At 43.8% G+C, this 21,025-nt stretch overlaps 1 protein-coding gene across 1 annotated transcript; it reads left to right on the forward strand.

Moving 5' to 3' along the window:
- Positions 1-957: 957 nt before the first annotated feature.
- On the forward strand, positions 958-19,176 carry LOC306913511 (polypeptide N-acetylgalactosaminyltransferase 11-like). Its single transcript, XM_079490214.1, has 12 exons — positions 958-1,093; positions 7,327-7,604; positions 8,561-8,684; positions 9,176-9,342; positions 10,242-10,370; positions 11,038-11,281; positions 12,082-12,199; positions 12,915-13,067; positions 13,703-13,909; positions 14,710-14,814; positions 15,044-15,181; positions 15,867-19,176. Exons 2-12 carry the CDS (start codon positions 7,361-7,363, stop codon positions 15,996-15,998), a joined length of 1,761 nt encoding a protein of 586 aa, XP_079346340.1. The 5' UTR covers positions 958-1,093; positions 7,327-7,360; the 3' UTR covers positions 15,999-19,176.
- The last annotated feature ends 1,849 nt before the right edge of the window (positions 19,177-21,025 follow it).

A 21,025-nucleotide genomic window follows, 5' to 3' on the forward strand; every position in this document is an offset into this window, starting at 1 on the left:
CCTGGACATTCCTTCCTTACGGTTCCATTTGTACACTCTGAGTTATGGGGGGTCACTGTACTTCACTGCACACTAAATGGAACAGAGCCTTAATTAGAATCATCTGTAACACCTGTGAAGGAAGTAGCCTATAGGGAAGCGGCCTGCAAGAGTTATTCTGTGTGCATAGAGACTATTGGTGTACTGACCATGGCATTACTGTGCTTGTGACTGACCAGACGCTGGCCTGACAGACCTTGGTTGGAATGGCTTAGTGTTGATGAGTAGGCCTACAGCAACTTGCAATATGGGCCTTCACCACCTATCATCATATAAATTGGGCCTCGCTAATGTTCCTGATAAAATACCACAAATTAGGGCTGTGGGCAGTTCAGAAACACGTCCACCAGTGACATCATCGTTCGTCTTTTCTTTTTTTTTAACAAGATTTTTTAAAAAACTTTTCAGGAATAGAAAACCTGCAGTTTCTATTAGCTTGGATTCGCCATGATGTCACTGGTGGACGGGTTTCTGAACTGCCCACACAGCCCTCCTATGAGACACAGACTGAGTAGGAAAAAAATCACACCCGTGTGAAGTGAGGGGCGCTCTTACCATCGTACGTCATCATAAATCATCTTATTCCGGCCAATCAGAATTTGCGTCTTCAATGTTTTACGCAATGTTTGTGTTTACACACACTGTACACAAACACTCAAAGCTGGCCATTCATTGTCAATTGAATGGCATTTAATGTTTGTGTTGGGACAAACTCTCAAAACTGGACATTAGATTATTGTCAATGGCATTTAATGTTTGTGTTATCACAATGTTTGTGTTTACATACACCCTCAAAGCTGGACATAATAGGAGAGGCTAGCGCCCCTCAAAAAATGGTGCTATTTTATCATGATTATTAGTGAGGAGTATGGTTGAAAAGTGGTGAAGTGGCCCTTTAACGGGTAGATTTCCCAGGTTTCCTGAACGCATCGCAGTCGCAGCAGTTCCATGTTGTAAATATGAGTTGGTGCGTCGCTCCTGCACAACGTTTATGTCTCGTGACAAACGTAAAAGGATTTATTTGGGCTTATTTGGGGAAAATGGAGGTCTAAAGGTAAGTCAGCGGGGTGTCATCGATCCCAAATCAGTCCGATCAGCTATTGATTGGATGTGCGAGGGCAATTCATGCTTTGGGGGTGGTTGATTTCTATTTGTACGTTTCTTTGTTACGTTCAAATCGGTGACCAATCCAATTGTGGTACCGGCTATTATATTTGTATTTTATGTATTTGTTTTCCGCTGTGTAAAACATTGGGCGTTGATTTTAGCAGTGCATGGACATCAACAATAAATACATTTATATAGAACAGTTCAACCAAACGTGGATCTTTTTTACCCCACTGAAAGTTCGCCATCACGGAATTATTTAGGTAACCAGTATCGGTGAAAACCCAACCCCTATTATTTGTAGCTAACGTTAGCTGACTGAGCTAAAGTAGCCATCCATCCAACAACAAGTGATTGATGTGCTGCTACCATTCAAACGACCGATTATTTATTGATTATTGAGGCACGCGACTCCCTGTCACAAAGAACTAAAAACGGGCATCTTTTTAATGTACCGTTGGTGTTCGCTCTTCCAAGTCATGCATTTGTAGTCCTGTCTTGCTGTCTATTTGTAGTTCAATAGGTGATGTACAGTATTTAGTCAAATCTGATGACGCTATGTTGTGTATTTAGTGGTCTTCTGTGACTGTTATTATCAGTTAATTTGTAGGTAGTTCCACCAGTTCATTTGTAGTAGTTTATAAGTTATGTTGCCTAGTAGTTGATCAATGCATCAATTTTAACCACTGTGTTACAATGTGTTGTGAGTGACGCATTGTGAGCTTATAGATCAGCTATTCAAAGAAAAACAAACAAAAAAAGGCTTGAAGGCAATTTCATGAAATGTAAAAAATATTTTAACACTGATCTTGTATGGGCCGGGGCCCGGGGGTCCTTGGCACAAACTCTGTTTCAGATGGGGGACCGCGGCCAAATACATACAGTTTGCAGAATTACAGTACATTTCAAGCACAACTCAATACAAATACTGTTAACTGTGAGTGGACGACCCAATAAAGCATTACACTTGTTTACAAGAGGGTCCACCTTGTTCAATTCATCAAAAGTATGTAAGTTTGTAAGTTTTGTATGTAAGTTTTATTTGGGGGTCATTGCCCTGAATAAGCTGGAGAACCCACTTATGTACTAACTATAGGCTACTGTATGTATTTTGTAGTTCTATCATTTGTAGTTCAGTCAGGGATGTTGCATATGTTGCATGTCCCCCCCCCCCCCCCCCCCCTATGGGTCCCCCAGCTCCTCTCCGGCTTTGTATCTGGAGAGGAGAGGGCCACTATAGTTCCACACTTGTGCGTGCGCATGTGTCGCCCACCAGCGTAGGGAATGGATAGTTAGGTTCCTGTTACAGTGAAAGTGATTCTCTCTTCCCTGTCTATTAACTGTCACTGTGTGACACGCTATGAGCACACACACACACACACACTGTGTGTGTGTGTGTGTGTGTGTGTACACGTGTGTGTGTACGCGTGTGTGTACGCACATGTGTGTACACGTGTGTGTACACGTGTGAGAAGAACATTTTCACATTTGTGAAAACAATTGTTGTTTTTTCAACAATTTCACAATTCACATCACACCTTTTTTTTATCTGATGTGTGGAGAGCAGACGGTTCTTAGTAAAGGCCTATTCATAGTCTGGATTTCCGGTGGTGAGGTGACCACCGCTCTGGTGGTGAGCTGACCACCGGAGCTGAAATAACGTTGAGCGGTGGTGAGTAAAAACAGAGAGAAGGGCTGGAGCGGTGGCGGTGGTTTGCTCTTCACCGCGGCTCGTGGCGTCATGTTGTAGTTCAGTGGTCACCTAACCACCGAAAATCCAGACTATGTACAGTATGAGCCATAAGTCAGTGGCCTTGGGAACCCGAGCACTGTGGCCTAAATATCAGGAGGCTATCTCCTGTTTCCTTAGCGATAGGCAGTTTGAAGGATGTGACACTATAGTGTCGCAGTAGTCTCACGTAGCCAGACAGCTATTCCACAATCTCTGAATGCTAGTATACGGTATAGAACTATACCGCCTGAAATCCAAGTAATCTGTTTTCATTTCCGTTCAGGAAAATATATTTAAAAATATCTTTAGAGCTTATGTTTTTATTTCCATTTCTGCTAAACACAGTAAGCAGCAAGCTATACATGCATCGATTATTTCTATTTCTATTTGGATCAATTTGCACGACTGTAACGACGAAACTGAAGTGGGGAGGAGGCTTCACTTCCGCTTTATATTATACTCGGATAGAGCTTCCGTTGCTCCAGAGTCCAGACCGTATGACGGAAGCATTTGAAAATTGCGAGAGGCAACAGTCTGGCATTGCGAGACTAGTGTCGCAGGGACATTTACTCCCAGGGCAACCCTTGATGCCTGCCAACCAGGGGATTGAACTCTGACCTCCCAGATTCTAACCACAAGACCCACTGAGCCGTTGCTGTGCACGGAGCAGACTGTTGGCCAGTTGGAAATCCTATGTTATCCACTTAGGCCCACTTTTTGCCAACGGCTGATTCGGTCTGGTTTATTAACCAGGCTAAGACTGACACACAGACAGACAGTTTTGGCCATCTTCTATAGTTAGTGCTCACTTCGTTCGCAATCACTTCGTTCGCAATTAGATTCCAATCATCTGGATGTGGCACAGATCTGATTCAGGCTGGATTTGGCTGTGAGCGTAAATGGGGCCTTAAAATCGATATACTTTGTTGACTAGTGTGCAGCGGTCTGTGGTAGCGCTCCCTACCTTTTATCTCTCTCTACACCTAATCGATTCACCAAAAGTAGCCAATCTATAAGCTCGCACATGTGTCACATCGCAACCCAATGTGAGTTTGTAGGTCAGCTATTTTTGCCCCAGAACATAGGGGTGCTACTAGGGTCCAAGTGTTAATGGCTTTAACCCATTTTGGGCGGGAACCCCTTTTGGTGTTTTAAACATTATGTTATAATTTAGCTATTGAAAAATAGCAGATCTACAAGCTTAAAGTAACTGCGTGCTAGGGTACAAACAGACCCTTACATGTCTAACTCTGAGAGTGTACAAATGGAACCAAATAGACCCTTACATGTCTGTAACTCTGAGAGTGTACAAACAGACCCTTACATGTCTGTAACTCTGAGAGTGTACAAACAGACCCTTACATGTCTAACTCTGAGAGTGTACAAACAGACCCTTACATGTCTGTAACTCTGAGAGTGTACAAATGGACCCTTACAGTTCTGTAACTCTGAGAGTGTACAAATGGAAACCAAATGGACCCTTACATGTCTGTAACTCTGAGAGTGTACAAATGGAAACCAAATGGACCCTTACATGTCTGTAACTCTGAGAGTGTACAAATGGAACCAAATCGAACCAAATGGACCCTTACATGTCTGTAACTCTGAGAGTGTACAAATGGACTGTTGCATTTCTACACTCTCAGAGTTATGATGATGGTCCTTGAAAGTGAACCACTGATCTAGGAATAATACAAACATATCATTATTGTTCAAGTGCAGCTAAAAGTTAGTAAAATATAGCCTACAGTAAAAGTATAAAACACATGTGACATTACAACCAACAGTAAGGAGTGCAAGGTCAGCGGGTGAACCCGGTGAATTATTGACTGTTAACAGTGATGGTGTTTCTGCGGTGTTTGCTGTTTGTTGTAACGAAGTCAGCAGCTTTGGAGATGTGTGTGTGTGTGTGTGTGTGTGTGTGTGTGTGTGTGTGTGTGTGTGTGTGTGTGTGTGTGTGTGTGTGTGTGTGTGTGTGTGTGTGTGTGTGTGTGTGTGTGTGTGTGTGTGTGTGTGTGTGTGTGTGTGTGTGTGTGTGTGTGTGTGTGTGTGTGTGTGTGTGTGTGTGTGTGTGTGTGTGTGTGTGTGTGTGTGTGTGTGGTAATGACTGTCATTTTTTACAAGTCAATTCACCAATGAGAGTGAATGTGAATAGGGTTGCAACTCTTTTATACCATTTTTCATTTGTACAGTATATAGTCTAGTAGCCAGCCCATAGAGCCCCATTGTGAAACCGGACATGTTGAGTACACCAACGTTTTATGTTATACATGTTTAGTATGGATCCCCAGCATGTAGAAACTGCCGGATGCTAACTTGCATATGTTGAGCAATTTTCATAATTGGCATAATATGTGACCATACCAAAAACAACCCATAGAAGGCAAAATATAAAAAATGTCATCATGCTTTATGTAGCACGTGACATGTCAAACTAGGGGGTTTTCATGATGCTGAATCCATTCCAAGCATTGGTTTTGCAAAAAAACACTAATTGGGCTTAAAACGGCCATGCCCACTTGGCCAAATGTGCTGACATCATCAATTTGTGATGACGGCATTGGCCGTTTTTAGCCCAATGATTTTTTTTTTGCAAAACTAATGCCTGGACTGGATTCAGCATCATGAAAACCCCCTAGTTTGACACATCACATGCTAGATAAAGCATGATGCAATTTTGAATATTTTGCCTTCTATAGGTTGTTAATGGTATGGTCACATATTATGCCAATTATGAAAATTGCTCAACATATGCAAGTTAGCATCCGGCAGTTTCTACATGCTGGGGACCCATACTAAACATTTCTAACATAAAACGTTGGTGTACTCAACATGTCCGGGTTCACATTTTGGCTACTAGACTAATACTGTATGTATGATGTGTCAATATGGTTAAAAGTGCCTGTGCCTCTAGGAGCCAACTATTGTTTTAGTTTTTGACAATTTGTTATGACTTTGCTTGTCCCTGTATAGCGGCCATGGGTCTGAACTCTGGGCTGCTATAAACTCCCGTACCACCAATCTGTGTTTGACTGTTTAATATATTTAGACCTAAGGCTTCTAAATCCTGACAGTCTTGTGAAAAATTATATGTAATTGCCCACTGACCCCCATCTGAAAATATGTTGTTCCAGGGATCCCCCAAAAGCAAAGATTTGAGTTAAAAACATTCCCCCTGAAAGAATATTCAAAGATTTGGGCCACATTTTCAAGACTTCAAAAATACCAGATCTATAAGCTCATAGCATGGTACTCGGTGCTGCGCCATGAGCTTGTAGATCTGCTATTTTTCAAAAGGGGTTCCCGTCCTGAATGGGTTAACATATTTCTTCTCCTTGAGTTTGTCTGCCACACGGTTTTGTTGTTGTAAACATTGTGTAGAAATGTCACCGACAACCTTGGTTATCACAGGAAAACAAAGCAAGATGGAGCCACAGCTGGCGTGATGATGGAAAGGTGTAAACCTATGCTATGTGTATAAAACTCTGTGGGCAGTATTATGCGTGTCTTAAGTACCAGGTCTTATGACTTAACTTAAGACCTGGAGGCGTGGTCAATGCTGTTTGGCCACTCAGAATAGCCAAATGGCATTGACCACGCCTCCAGGTCTTAAGTTAAGTTATAAGACCTGGTACTTAAGACACGCATAATACTGCCCTTTATCTCTGTTTAAAGACTTCAGAAGAATATATCGAGAACCTCGCTCTTAAAGCCAGCAGTCCCCAAGCCAGCAGTCCCCAACAAGGAGGCCTGTTCCTCACTCTCTGTATGTTGTTACTCTGCTGAATCTTTACTTTACACTTTACTTCGTCATTCCTTCATCTTTGGAAGATTATTTAATCTACAACAGAACCCAAATATGAATTTTCTAATAAGAAGTTTCATCTGTTGTTATGAATTAATATCTGACAGATGGACGTGGACCGGCATTTACTAGAGCAGTGGTTTTCAACCCCTTTCATATCAAGGCCATTATTAATTCGGCTTCGGACCACCTGATGAGATTTAGCCTCTCGGACCCAAAACCTAGAGGATTTTGTTGTCGTCGGATAAGGTTTTGTCCACAATTCCATGCTGTATTGATGTTTGTACTATTAGGAGAGATAACAGGCAAACGTTGATCAAAATGACAATTTTCCTTCAGCATTCTCTAATTGTGTAGACTTCTTGCAAATTAATGAATGCAGATGTACGGGTCCATGATTTAGTTTCATTTTACGCTCTCAAGAGTTCAAGACCTATAAGGGTCCATTTGGTTACCAACTCTCCTTCATTTAAATGGGGACCACCTGGAATTCCTTTAAGGGCCACTGGTGGTCCCCGGACCACTGGTTGAAAACCACTGTACTAGTGGAAAATAAAGCTATCATAGTTGCTCTACTACTTGAATGTTGTCAGACATGAAATAATCTCTCTCTCTATCTCTCTCTCTCTCTCTCCCCCTCCAGCTGTGTAATGTAAGACGATGCTCTCTCGCCCACCATGACCGGTGCAACATGGAGGTATTTCTTCTATGGTTGCCTCTTCACCTCGGTCACCTGGTCCGTCCTCCTCTTCGTCTACTTCAACCTGGCGAGCGACCCCGCCCACCTCCGCACCCCCCTGCTCCCCCGCAACAATGGACCCTTCCACCGGCAGCAGCCAATCACTAAGGGCCCCTTCGCTCAGAAGGCGGGCCGTGGGGTGCCCGTGGCCAATAAGGGAGCAGAGCTGTCTCCTGAAATGGGTTAGTGACCTTTTGTTTTCTCGTTGTTGCTGTGTGAATTCAATTCAATTCAATTCCAATTATTCAATTCAATTGAGCTTTATTGGCATGAGAAAACATATGTTTACATTGCCAAAGCAAGTTGAAAATGGGGAGTATACAGTTGGAGGGGGTACAGCATGTTGTAAACAGAGCTATATGTCACATTGTGTAGTTATATACATGTTATACAGGGTATAAAGCTTGAAACAAATAGCAGCTTGAAACAAATAGCAGCCCTCGTTTGACATGAACTGTACACATATATATTCATGTGATATACATATGTGCTAATGAAAACATTAGCCCAATATATATATTCATGTGATATACATAATGTGCTATTAAATGAAAAAATTTGCCCAATATATATATTCATGTGATATACATATGTGCTAATGAAAAAATTAGTCCCTCCCCAACCCGTCCTTGTCCAATAGGCACGTTAGCAGCGAGGAGACAGGACAAGCTGTCCTTCTCCCCCATAGAGTAAGTATAGCCTTGCCGAGCCATGAGGCCCATAGGGCAGGAGCCTATCTCCTGTTTCTGTAGCGTGAGGCAGCTTGATGTACAAGTACACCCCCTGGACATGACGCATCCATAGAGATGCATGTTAAATGGCGGGATTTCTCCATATAATGAATCCATCATTTCAGTAGCAAGAGCATCAAAGTCAACCAGGCCTGCACTGGACAAATGTGCATGACATTATTTAAATAAACTAGAAATATGAGGAAATGACAGAGGGAGAAACCGTATCCAACAATCGACTTACACTGACGGCTATGAAGAAAGATTGCCCAGCATAGCAACTAAACTATTAGGATTGGCATTGGTTTCGCTTTTTTTGGGTGGGGTTTAGCGAAGGGATAATTCCTGTATACATAATGTCCAGCAGATGGGGCTAAGTGCTCACAAAGCTCCCTCCCTCCCTCCAGGTATGATCTACACAGCGTCAGACCAGCAGATCAGAGATCAGGGTTATCACAAACACGCCTTCAATGTTCTCATCTCCAACAGACTGGGCTCACACCGACAGCTGCCAGACACCAGAGACTCACAGTAAGAGCGCACGCACGCACGCACGCACGCACGCACGCACGCACGCACGCACTCACGCACTCACTCACTCACTCACTCACTCACTCACTCACACACACAGTCACACACAGTCACACACAGTCACACACACACACACACACACTCACACACAGTAGAGTGGAGCATCAGAGTCTGTGTGCTTATGCTCGCATGCCTGGCGGGTTTCAAGCATAAAGACTACACACATGCCTACAGTATACTGTGATCATAATATAGTTCACTTCATGTGCAATGAATCTCGAATTGTATATTCTCAATTATTTCTGATTATTTTCGGTAAATTGATGTGTGTGTGTGTGTGTGTGTGTGTGTGTGTGTGTGTGTGTGTGTGTGTGTGTGTGTGTGTGTGTGTGTGTGTGTGTGTGTGTGTGTGTGTGTGTGTGTGTGTGTGTGTGTGTGTGTGTGTGTGTGTGTGTGTGTGTGTGTGTGTGTGTGTGTGTGTGTGTGTGTAGATGTAGGGGCAGGGTGTATCCAGAGGGACTGCCTTCGGTCAGCGTAGTGATCTGTTTCTTCAACGAGGCGCTGTCCGCCCTGCTCCGCACCGTGCACAGTGTCCTGGACCGCACGCCTCACTTCCTGCTGCACGAGATCATCCTGGTGGACGACCACAGTGAGCTGGGTGAGTGGAGAGTAGCGACACGCTTTGATCTCGCTGCAAAGCGGGTGCCTATGGGCAATAGTTCCAAACATTGCTGGAACTATCCCATTGAGATAGAATGAGCACTTCCGCATTCCATTGTTACAATGGAATGCGGCTGCTCCATAGAGTGCCGAAGTCCTGCCGCCAATCTGCCTCATTCCCTGGTTCCAAGGGGTTTCGCGGAAGTTTTTCGCTATGGAGAATAACATGGGGTCATCTTAAAACCGTCTCATATATAAGAATTGTGATCCAAAAATAAACAAACTGACCCGGCAATATTGTCGGGGAGGTGTCTCTGTATTGTGGACGACATATTTGATAGTCTGTTTCTAGTGAAAATGTAACTAATTTGGCTGCAGTAACATTAGCGTTTTCTCTCTTGTCTTGTTGATTCTTCATATCCATATGAGTGAAACCGCCAGGATGATTCGTTTACTTTTCAATCACAGTTCTTATATGAGGCGATCTAAAATGGGGATTAGAATACAAATAAATAAATACACAAACCCGTGGACTTATCGCCCTCTGCCGATATTTACGTCAGACTTTGGTGCTCTATAACGTTGGAACACTGTGTGACTTTTCGGTCAATTCCCGTATACCGCCACCCGTAGCACAGCCTCTCGACTTTAGTAAAAACCTAAAACATTGGGTCTGGTAGTGCCGGGTTTGGGCAGAATTTGAGAACTCTTTCACAGAGTAAAACTGAAACGGCAGTCAGCACATAAAACTTCTACCCGAACCTGACACACACACACACACACACACTCACTCACTCACTCACTCACTCACTCACTCACTCACTCACTCACTCACTCACTCACTCACTCACTCACTCTGTTGTTGTTGACTGTGCTGTGTGTGTGTGTGTGTGTCAGAGGACCTGAAGGAGACCCTGGACAGGTATGTGCAGCAGTCCCTTCAGGAGAACATGGTCAAAGTGGTGAGGAACCAGAAGAGGGAAGGCCTCATCCGAGGACGCATGATTGGAGCCTCGCACGCTACCGGTGAGACCTCGCCTCCTACCTCCTAACCACATGAACCCAATTAGCGGTGGTGGAAAATGTACTCGATTAATTGTTTTACTTAAGTAAAAGTATCAATACTGCAATATAGAGATACTTTGTCTGGAATTAAAAAGTACTCACTATACAGAATGTCCCATTTCAAGTTTTCAAAAGTATACAAATATTTTGAAAATGGCAGATCTACAAGCTTGTAGATTGGCTATTTTCAAATAAAATGTATATAGGGCTGAAGTGGTTAATGTATGTTTTAATAATATTCAAAGTAACTAGTAACTAAAGTTTTCAAATAAATGTAGTGGATTAAAAGTACAATATTTGCTTCTGAGAAGTAGTGGAGTAGAAGTAAAAGTACTGGAAATTGGAAATACTTGACAGCCTATGACATTGTACATAGGTTGGTCGTAAGAGGCTTCCAACAACTTGGAATGCCAAAAGCGAGCAGCTAAACGGCTTGCAAAATTCGGTAGCCACAAAATATGCCGAAGATGCTGTTACTTGTACCCCTGAAGGATGTGGATGTATTTGTCCAAGATTTGCTGACTGCATTTTGTACAGCACCTTGTAAATATTTGTGTCCTTGTATTGTATCTCTGTGTGTGTGTGCGTGCGTGCGTGCGTGCGTGCGTGCGTGCGTGCGTGCGTGCAGGTGAGGTGCTGGTGTTCCTGGACAGCCACTGTGAAGTGAACCAGGCGTGGCTGGAGCCACTGCTGACCGTGCTGCAGAGGGACGGACGGACGGCCGTCTGTCCGGTCATCGACATCATCTCGGCCGACACGCTGGCCTACAGCCCCTCCCCCCTGGTCAGGGGGGGCTTCAACTGGGGGCTGCACTTCAAGTGGGAGCCGGTGCCCCAGAACCAGCTGGACCGAGACCCCACGCTACCCATCAGGTAACTTAGCGCACAGGCGCACGCACTGTGTGTGTGTGTGTGTGTGTGTGTGTGTGTGTGTGTGTGTGTGTGTGTGTGTGTGTGTGTGTGTGTGTGTGTGTGTGTGTGTGTGTGTGTGTGTGTGTGTGTGTGTGTGTGTGTGTGTGTGTGTGTGTGTGTGTGTGTGTGTGTGTGTGTGAAAATCTTCCTTCGATGCCCCTATTTCATGGAACACTACAACAAACACTAAAAATGAATACCCCAATATTCTATGGACAATTTAATAACCTGCTCTTAAACCTCCCTACCTCAATATGTATTTGTATATGTATGTTTTTAACGTATTGAGACTATTGACTTTCCGCTGATTTATTTCACTGTTTCTGTGTTTTATATCTATATGCCTTACTTGTAGATTTGTTTTGTGTTTTATTTTATTCTCAATTGTTGTTTTTGTGTGTGTAATCTCGGCAGCATTGCAAATGAGGGTGAACCTCAATGCTCTTTTCGATAATAAAGGTTTCAATCAATCAATGTTACAAAATTACAAAAACATTCAATAGTAGCTGATGTACAAGCTCATGGAAGCGCACTATGAACTTGTACATCTGCAATTTTTGAATAGCCAAAGTATACAATATTGTTAAAGTGTTGTGACGCTGTATTAACAAATTTCTCTGGGGCCCCCAAGGACCCCCCTGTGAGTCCCTCGACCTCACTTTGAGGACCACTGCCCTAGACTACGCATCAGATGACAGACAGACAGACAGACAGACGAGGTCAAATATCTTTGACTAATAATAATCTTCTCTTCCTCTCAGGTCTCCTACCATGGCAGGTGGTCTGTTTGCTATAAACAGGAAGTATTTCAACGAGCTGGGCCAATACGATGCCGGGATGGACATTTGGGGCGGAGAGAACTTGGAGATTTCCTTCAGGGTGAAGACGACACACGCACGCACGAACAAACACAAAGACAGACCTTCCACAAGCTCACAAATTGCCGCTTGTAGATTACCTTTATGTGACCCTGCCATAGGGCAGAACTAGAGTCCTTGTTATGTAATTGTGGTTTTAATGGGTCAATAGTTCCTCTTGTCTGTCTGTGTCAGATCTGGATGTGCTGAGGGCAGCTGCTAATAGTTCCTCCTCTCTCTGTCTCTATGACCCCCTTCCCACTGGTTGGGGACCGGTTCAGTTCAGAACCAGTTTTTAGTCCATGAGCCAGACCTCCAAAATTGGAACGTTAATTGTGAATTGAGTGGGCAAAACCATACCTATATTAAGTAAATTAATATATGATTACCCTTCCACAGTAGTAGCTTTTTCATATTTTAATTTGTTTGCATATTTTCCTATATAATGCCTAACTTGCATATTTAAAATTGTAATATTTGTAATACAATACATCATTGTCTTTGTGCAAGTAATCAACTGGGGAAGTTTCATATAAGAAGACATATAAGAAGACTTTTGCCCACTCAATTCATAATTAACGTTCCAATGTTGGAACTCTGGCTCATGGACTAAGAACCAAAAAGAACTGAATCGGTTCCCAACTGGTGGAAAAGGGGCCATAGTGTCAGATCTGGATGTGTGGAGGGCAGCTGCTAATAGTTCCTTCTCTCTCTCTCTCTCTCTCTCTCTGTGTCAGCTCTGGATGTGTGGAGGGCAGCTGCTAATAGTTCCGTGCTCCAGAGTGGGTCACATCTTCAGGAAGAGACGTCCATACGGGTCGCCGGGCGGCCAGGACACCATGGCCCACAATTCACTGCGGCTAGCGCACGTTTGGATGGACGAGTATAAGGTACACACATTGCTCAGCCAATCAAATCATCGCTATGGGGTACACACATTGCTCAGCCAATCAAATCATCGCTATGGGGTACACACAGACACGCAAAGCTGGGCATAGTAACATAATAACAGTGGGGCGCCCGCTGGCCTAGTGGTCCAGGCGCATGCCACATATAGGCTCTGGCCTGGCAGTGCGTTGCATGTTCGAGTCCCGTTCATGACGACCTTTCTCTCTCCCTCTTTCCTGTCTATCTTCAATTGATACTTGATAGTATCAATAAAGGCAGAAAAGCCAAAAACAAATCTTAGAAAATAATAATAATAACAATAATAATAGTATAATATTAATGCATTTTATTAGCATTTTGATACACTGCCTGATTCACTTAACCCATTCAGGCCTGACGTCGAAATTTCTAAAATGTCTTCTAAATCCTGACAGTTTTCTGTCAGGATTTGCGCCACATTTTCACGATTTTCTTCAAAAATAGCAGACCTACAAGCTCGTAGCGCCACTCGGTGGCGCGCTATGAGCTTGTAGATCTGCTATTTTTCAATAGCTAAATTATAACATAATGTTTAAAACACCAAAAGGGGTTCCCGCCCAAAATGGGTTAATGACTGTGTGACTGTTCGTCCAATCAGGAGCAGTATCTGTCTCTGCGTCCGGAGCTGCGTGGGCGGGACTACGGTGACATCAGCGAGCGTGTGGCGCTCAGGGATAGGCTGAAGTGTCACTCGTTCAGGTGGTACCTGGAGAGCATCTACCCGGAGATGACTCACAACGACAAGATCCAACGGCAGCAGTTCAACAAGAGCCTGAAACGAGCTGCCGTGCTGCAGTCTGGACGGGTGGGTGTCTGTCTGTCTGTCTGTCTGTCTGGATGGGTGGGTGGGTGTCTGTCTGTCTGTCTGTCTGGATGGGTGCGTGGGTGTCTGTCTGTATCTCGGTCTGTCTGCGTCACTCTGTGTCTCAGAAAATCTTGTGTGTGTGTGTGGCCGGGTAGTACCAATTTGACCTGAGATCAGATTCTAAAAATGTCTTCTACATCCTGACAGTTTTCTGAAAAAGCTATGTTTCTATGTCAGTCGTTCTTCGATTTTTCAAAAATAGCAGACCTACAAGCTCGTAGCGCGCCACTCGGTGGCACGCTATGAGCTTGTAGATCTGCTATTTTTCAATAGCTAAAGCATAACATAATGCTAACACCAAAAGGGGTTCCCGCCCAACGAATGCCGTTTCTGGTGAAAACAAGGTTTTTCAACGGCCGACAGATACTGCGGTCGGGTTTTTTCTGCACCGAGCGAGAGAACAACAACCGGTCAAGACACCACACACAGCGTTATGTCATCATAACACCCGGTTACGGATATTTCGGCTCTTCAAAATAAGGGTTGCAAGCGGAAAAACTTTGGCAATGCGCGATAAATAGATTAATTAATCCTGGCGGACATTGTGTTTTAATCTGTGTGTGTGTGTGTGTGTGTGTGTGTGTGTGTGTGTGTGTGTGTGTGTGTGTGTGTGTGTGTGTGTGTGTGTGTGTGTGTGTGTGTGTGTGTGTGTGTGTGTGTGTGTGTGTGTGTGTGTGTGTGTGTGTGTGTGTGTGTGTGTGTGTGTGTGTGTGTGTGTGTGTGTGTGTGTGTGTGTGCAGATATTGAATGTGTTCTCAGGTCATTGTTTGGTGGCTCAGGGCAGAGCCAGTCAGAAGGGAGGGGCTGTGGTGCTGAGATCATGTGACCCGCAAGACCCTGAACAGGTGGGGGCACACACACACACACATCCATCCATCGCACACAAATCGCAACGATCGTTGAATCGCAGAATCTCAATATAGTTGAGATTCACAATATAAACCGAATCGGCACCCTAGGTATTGAGACCTTATCGAATAATCCACGCAGTCTATTACATCAATGATCTGATGCGAAATATTCACTGACGCATTTTGTGTGTGTGTGCGTGCGTGGGTGCGTGCGTGGGTGCAGGTGTGGTCCTACAACGAGGACAGTGAGTTGGTTCTTGCAGGGTTGTTGTGTCTGGACGTGTCGGAGGTGCGCTCCGCTGACACCCCTCGTCTGATGAAGTGTCACGGCTCTGGAGGCTCTCAGCAGTGGGATCTGGGGGTAAGTGTCACGGCTCTGGAGGCTCTCAGCAGTGGGATCTGGGGGTAAGATGATGATTCCTTGTCAAACTGCTCTTTGTGTCAAGGACCCCCAAGTTGATACGCGTTAACGGCTGCCACCCATCTGAAAAGAGTTTGTCACCCCCAGGAGGGATTTATGTTGGAAAAAAAATTCAACATTTAGATTTTTTCCTAAAAACTTAGATACACTGACTTGTGTTTATTTAATGACCTCATGGAATGAAAATAATGTATTTTTCACACTATTGGAGCATATGGGTGGTCATGCAGGAGATATAATTAACAATAGCTGCGCAGAAAAAAAAGTGTTTATTTTTATGTCAAAATAACCTAAAAGTCCAATCTTAATTATGTCCTGTCACACAAAAACATAATTGAGTACCACAGACGAATAACTGTCCAAATTTCAGACTCGTTGTCCTGACCCCTTATCTATCAGTTATATATTATGGATAAATAGTGTGAACTTAGACTGTTTTTCGTCTGTGGCATTCAATTTGTGATTACATCAGCACGTCCATATGAATCTAATTCAAGATGATGGCAGGACGGTGCCTTACACATGGTCCTGTTTTAAACGTAAAAGACAAACTACACAAAGGTTTCACTGAATATTTGAGTTGAAAATGTTTAACTTTTTGCCTCTCTCTCTCGCTCCCCTGTAGAAGTCTAACCGCCTGTACCAGGTTTCGGTTGGTCAGTGCCTGTCCATGCTGCAGCCAATGGGAGCCAAGGGCTACGTCGCCATGGCGATCTGTGACGGCTCCGAGGCACAGCAGTGGCAGATGGAGGGTTGACGTGGATGGGGTGACAGAAGCTTGTTCCTGGAGGGCTGTATAGCCTCGGGTCCCAGCCCTACTCGTCTGCGAAGAGAAAAGCCTGGCCAAAACCTAAGGCAGAGAGTGTATCGGCGGAACTGTCGGACCACAACATCCGTCCCATGTATTACCCCCGGATACGATATAGTCTTCGACCAATCGCAACACTTGTTTCATTCACAGAGAATGTAAACGGATTTGTAGAGCGTCAACGTAATTTCCTTGAGCGGTAGTTCCGCCGAAATCCCGCCACTTCCGCCGATGCACTCTACAGCGTAGGTCTTGCCCAGCGCGAGAGGGCTGCCCATAGACGTAGACACCTCTCAATGGCCCACTGAAGTTCGTTATAGAGCGACGGGTCTTCGCGGCTGCCATATTTGGCAGGGAGCAGCCGTGCGCCCCGCTCTGTAAATCGCACCGTGTCCTCGCCAGGTCTTTGCTGAATGGAGTCACAAAGAAATTAGCCTCATTTTCGAGGAGAAACGCCTGGTCACGACCTAACGCAGAGGATGTGTTGAGAAATGACTGTTGTATGTATTTATTATCTATATAATGATCTTTATCGACCAATCGCAGCACTTGTTTCATTCACAGAGAATGTAAACAGATCTGTAAAGACTCGACGTCATTACCTTGTTGGGCGCAAGTGTTAATTTTGTTGACCAAAGGGCCTTTCAAACGTGAAGTAATATAACGCGCCTATAGTTAATTTTCACTGGGGAGGAGTCGCTGTACGACAATGCAAGCGTATTTACGTGAGCGCGGTCCTGTGAATTTGTTCCGCGCGTACTCGTTTCATGCACACGCCCGCGACTCACCAGACCTGGATACTGTTTAGCTTTTTGCGTTGTTGCGCCCCCTCTTGAGCAGACCTGGACGAGACCTGTCGTTGATCCAAGCAACAACGCCTGCGTTCCTTAAGACGTTTTCAGAAGACTAAATAGGACTAAGACTAAACGGTGTGTTATTCATAAGACTAAGACAAAATATTTTCTGGCAGAATTAACATTGCATTATGACTAAGACTAAGGGCGCTATTTCCGTCCATGCTTATCCCTAAACTACTTTGCCTTTTTTTGACTATTTTGAAAATATGTTTTGAGTAGTTCAAATAGCCTATCTTACATTGACACGTGAGCTTGTAGTTTGGCTATTTGAGCTATTCAAAAACGTTTTTCAAAAATAGTAAAAAAGAAAGGCAAAGAGGTTTAGGAAAAAGGGGTTTAGCACTGATGAAAATAGGGCCCCTAAGACTAAAAGACTCAGAAGACTAAATAAGACTAAACTAAGATTAAGACTAAATCATAATATTCTGGAGAAAAAAAAACTTCCGCCAAATTCCAGTACTTCCGTTTAGAGACTCAACCGGCTCTAGGTCTTGGCCAGCGTGCACACAACAATGTAGTTCTGAGCTGCTGCGCATGGCCCTTTATGAGCTCCCCTCCACAATATGGCGCCCAGAGTAACCTACTCTACAATAACGCACCCACAGTCTGTCTACCTGTTTATGTCTATACGGTGATGTCACACAGGACCTTGTCCCTAAAAGATGGCTGACGTTGATGATGTCACAGAGCCTGGTCCTGTAGCTGATCATGTGAACTTTTTAACCTTTTTTGAGTGGTGTAAACCACTCCTACAACTGGCTTTGTTGGTGCAGAAAAAATGAGCATGGTTGCTATGTTCACCCTGTTCACCCGGGTGTGATTTCATTACGTCAGACATGATTTCATTACGTCAGACAGGCTATATTACACCACTCAGTTCACACGGGTGTGATTTTTTGTTTACCTTTGACTTTGACCGTTGAACTTTGGGGAAATAGATTTCTCCTTTTTTTCCCCCCCCTTTTTCTTTGAGAGACAATCATGTTTTTATCAGAAGAACCAGAAGAAGGAAGTAGTAGGCATGATGACAACATCACTTCCTGTTTGTACAATCATGTTTTGTTTGATTTTTTAAAATAATAATTTAAAGGGGATATTGACTTCACGTATGTAGTAGTAGTCCCATAATAGAACGACAATAATACACCCACAGAGCTTTTAAAGAAAGGTACGGTACAAAAGTAGAGAATCCTTCTCCAAATGTTGATTGTGAAATAATTATATTTTAAGAAGTCCAAATTTGTTTTCGTTCAGCTATTTAAACTGAAGGTTTTTCAATTGCTTGTGTTTTTCGTTGGGGAAGATGTGTCTCCCCCCCCCCCTCCTCCAAAGAGACACTGCTCCAGCGTGACAACCTTGAAAACTGCGTAACGGCTGCGAGTTGGGGAAATAAGGAACCTTATGCTACAGAGCTGTTGGGGAAATAAGGAACCTTATGCCCCAGAGCTGTTGAGAGTCAGTGACATCTAGTGAGCTGAATGTTGTTTATAGCACCTTTTTTAATGTGTCCGACTGTCTGAAACGGTGAAGTGTCTTCAGACACGTCTAGTCGTGAGCGTTTGAACTTAGCTTATTTTAGTTTTTATTCTAAACTCGCGTTTTGACAGTTCTTGTCTCCCACTTTCAACCTGGCGCCGCGAGGTGAAAATGTTCCGAAATAGTTAAAATAGCACATCTACGTGCGAAAGACGCATCGAGGTGTGAGCACATAGATTGGCCATTTATTTTGGCTATCGTACAATGAAGTGGTTAAACATTTCAAGCGGGAAAATGTGTCGTTTTGTGATATTTACATTTCCTGATGAGATTTAATAATTAATTTAAAATGTAATGTGAAGTATCTCGGATTGAACTAGAAAAATCCTGGCTCCGTCAGGCTGGATGACACAATTTGGGCGTGACTGATGTGACATCGATGACGTCAATGTGCAAGTCCATATTGAATTTGGGCAAGACTCGTGTACCCCTGTCTGGTCCCATACTTTGTAAGGACGGTGGGTCCTGTTCTGATCCCATACTTTGTAGGGACAGTGGGTCCTGGTCTGATCCCATACTTTGACGGTGGGTCTAATAAGTTATAGATTCCGCCTTTTCCTCGCTGAGATAACATGAAATCAACATTTTCCACTCCAGGAGACGGCTAAAACCTCTTTGTGTTTTGTGTGTTTTGTTTTGTTTTTCTGATCGGTTCTCGACAAGTAACGTTAATGACACTGTGTGTTGCTTTTAATCAAAATGACTGAATGTTTGAATAAACGTGATGAAACTGATGTTAAAGCCATATTGTATATATTCATTTTAGTAGTGTTTCGGTTGAAACAACATTGCATGAAGCTCAAAAACTAAGAAATTAATCCGCTTACGAAACCTATATTTATAGCAGTAGAATTTCTGGCACCCGCACAAGGGTTCAAATCCCGGGAGGGACATGAAAGTTATGTACAGTATTGCTGCTTTGCACGTATCTGCATTTCTGTGTACAGCAGTTAAAGTTCCACTTTATTGTCATTCATTCTTTTTACATCAGCGATGCACAACAGAACTAGCCTGATTATCAGACTGTAGCTGCAGTCCACTCAGAGAGTGGGCGGGGTCTTTGGGCTGGATCCAGGCTACAACAGAACAACAATCGGAATCGGCTTCTTTTTTTTTTGTTGCTGAAACATGGCATGAGTGTCATCAGAACACTGAGCAAGGCATGCTTTTCAAATATTCACACAAGTCTGGGTATGTGTATTCCGGAGGCTTTTCAGGCATGGTGTGGTGTATTATGAATCATCATCATAACTACCTGGTTAGTCATAATTGTACCTATAACTTTAACTCTGTATTTATCCCTGATCTCACTCCAGTGTCTCACCAAAGTGACCGACTAGAACTGAAGGTCTAAAGGCTATCTGTAGGTAGGGTCTGCGACCACAGGCCTTGGCTTACAGCAGCTGTTAAAATACCTAGGCTATTGTTTTATCACTCGGGATGCTTTCAAAATAGACCACCTGCCGGGCTATCCTGGTTGATCAGATCCATCTTTATGACAGGAGGCTAAGATAGGCACACTGTCTCTCACTTTGTAATTCTCCATTTATTTACCTATGCATTTACAGAAAGAGACATACTTTTCAACCTTTTTCCTTTCACCTTTTTCAAAGACTGGTTGATAAATACAGGTATTCCGCCAAGAACGGGTGCATCCACCATGCCCATCAATTCCTTCGCCTGCTGCTTTGACTAGTGGAATGAGATTAAGCTTCGACTCCGCTGCTGAGGTGATCACATTCTCTGTATATCGTTGGAGTTCCTTTTGTGCAGCCACTTCACGATTCCTTTGCAACTCTTCCTTTTCCAGATATTCATCCTCAACGTCCTTTGCTTTGATCCTGGCTCTAATTCTGTCCCAATCGGCATTAGTTAAGACTGTGACAGGAGGAGGAATGTAAACGTAAGGTTTACGTCTCAATGCCATAAAGCCTCTTGCTATATCCCGCTGTATTACTTTCTCACATGTGTGGTTATCTACAGTATGCCTTTATATTATAAAAGGCCATAATGACGTCACCGTGTGACGACACCATCCTTGCTCAAATCCGGTGCCAACCAATGGGACCCGCTTTTTTGTTGTCACTTGTTTATTTGCGAGCGGAGGTCGCAATAACATAACAGACGGACGGACACACACAAAGTGTGTCCGTGCAAAACATACTCTCCCCATGCCTTCGGCCTGGTGGAGACGATAAGGCATTCTAATGGCACGCATCAAGCTTTGGTCCCATGTTAAGTCTGCATCCGAGTAGACTTGAGAAAGGGCGGCCATACGCGAAATTCACAGACAAGAAAAGATTACTGAATCAGAATACTAACTTGGGATGTTTGGGAAATTCCTTTACACCCAAAATATTGCTGTAAACAGCTTAGTAGTGAATCAGGCCTGTTGTCTTTGTTCTCTGTGTTTGGCTCTCAGTCTGACCTTTCACCTTTAACAAACTGCCCTCCCACTCTGGGCTCTTTGGTGTAGAGCACATTACAACCTTCTACAGAGACCTAGGTGTTTGTAAAGGCGATTTTAAACTAGGTATGGTAACAACTGATGAGGTAATTAAGAAACTGAGTGCCCTCCAACCC

The sequence above is a fragment of the Electrona antarctica genome, assembly GCF_951216825.1.
Source record: "Electrona antarctica genome assembly, chromosome: 20".
Classification (NCBI taxonomy): Eukaryota; Metazoa; Chordata; class Actinopteri; order Myctophiformes; family Myctophidae; genus Electrona; species Electrona antarctica.

Excerpts from the sequence above, each read along its gene's own strand:
- LOC306913511 (XM_079490214.1), top strand. The coding sequence starts at position 7,361 with ATGACCGGTGCAACATGGAGGTATTTCTTCTATGGTTGCCTCTTCACC. Across the intron at positions 13,068-13,702 it reads TTTGGATGGACGAGTATAAG|GAGCAGTATCTGTCTCTGCG; the intron begins GTACACACATTG and ends TCGTCCAATCAG. Across the intron at positions 14,815-15,043 it reads ACCCGCAAGACCCTGAACAG|GTGTGGTCCTACAACGAGGA; the intron begins GTGGGGGCACAC and ends GCGTGGGTGCAG.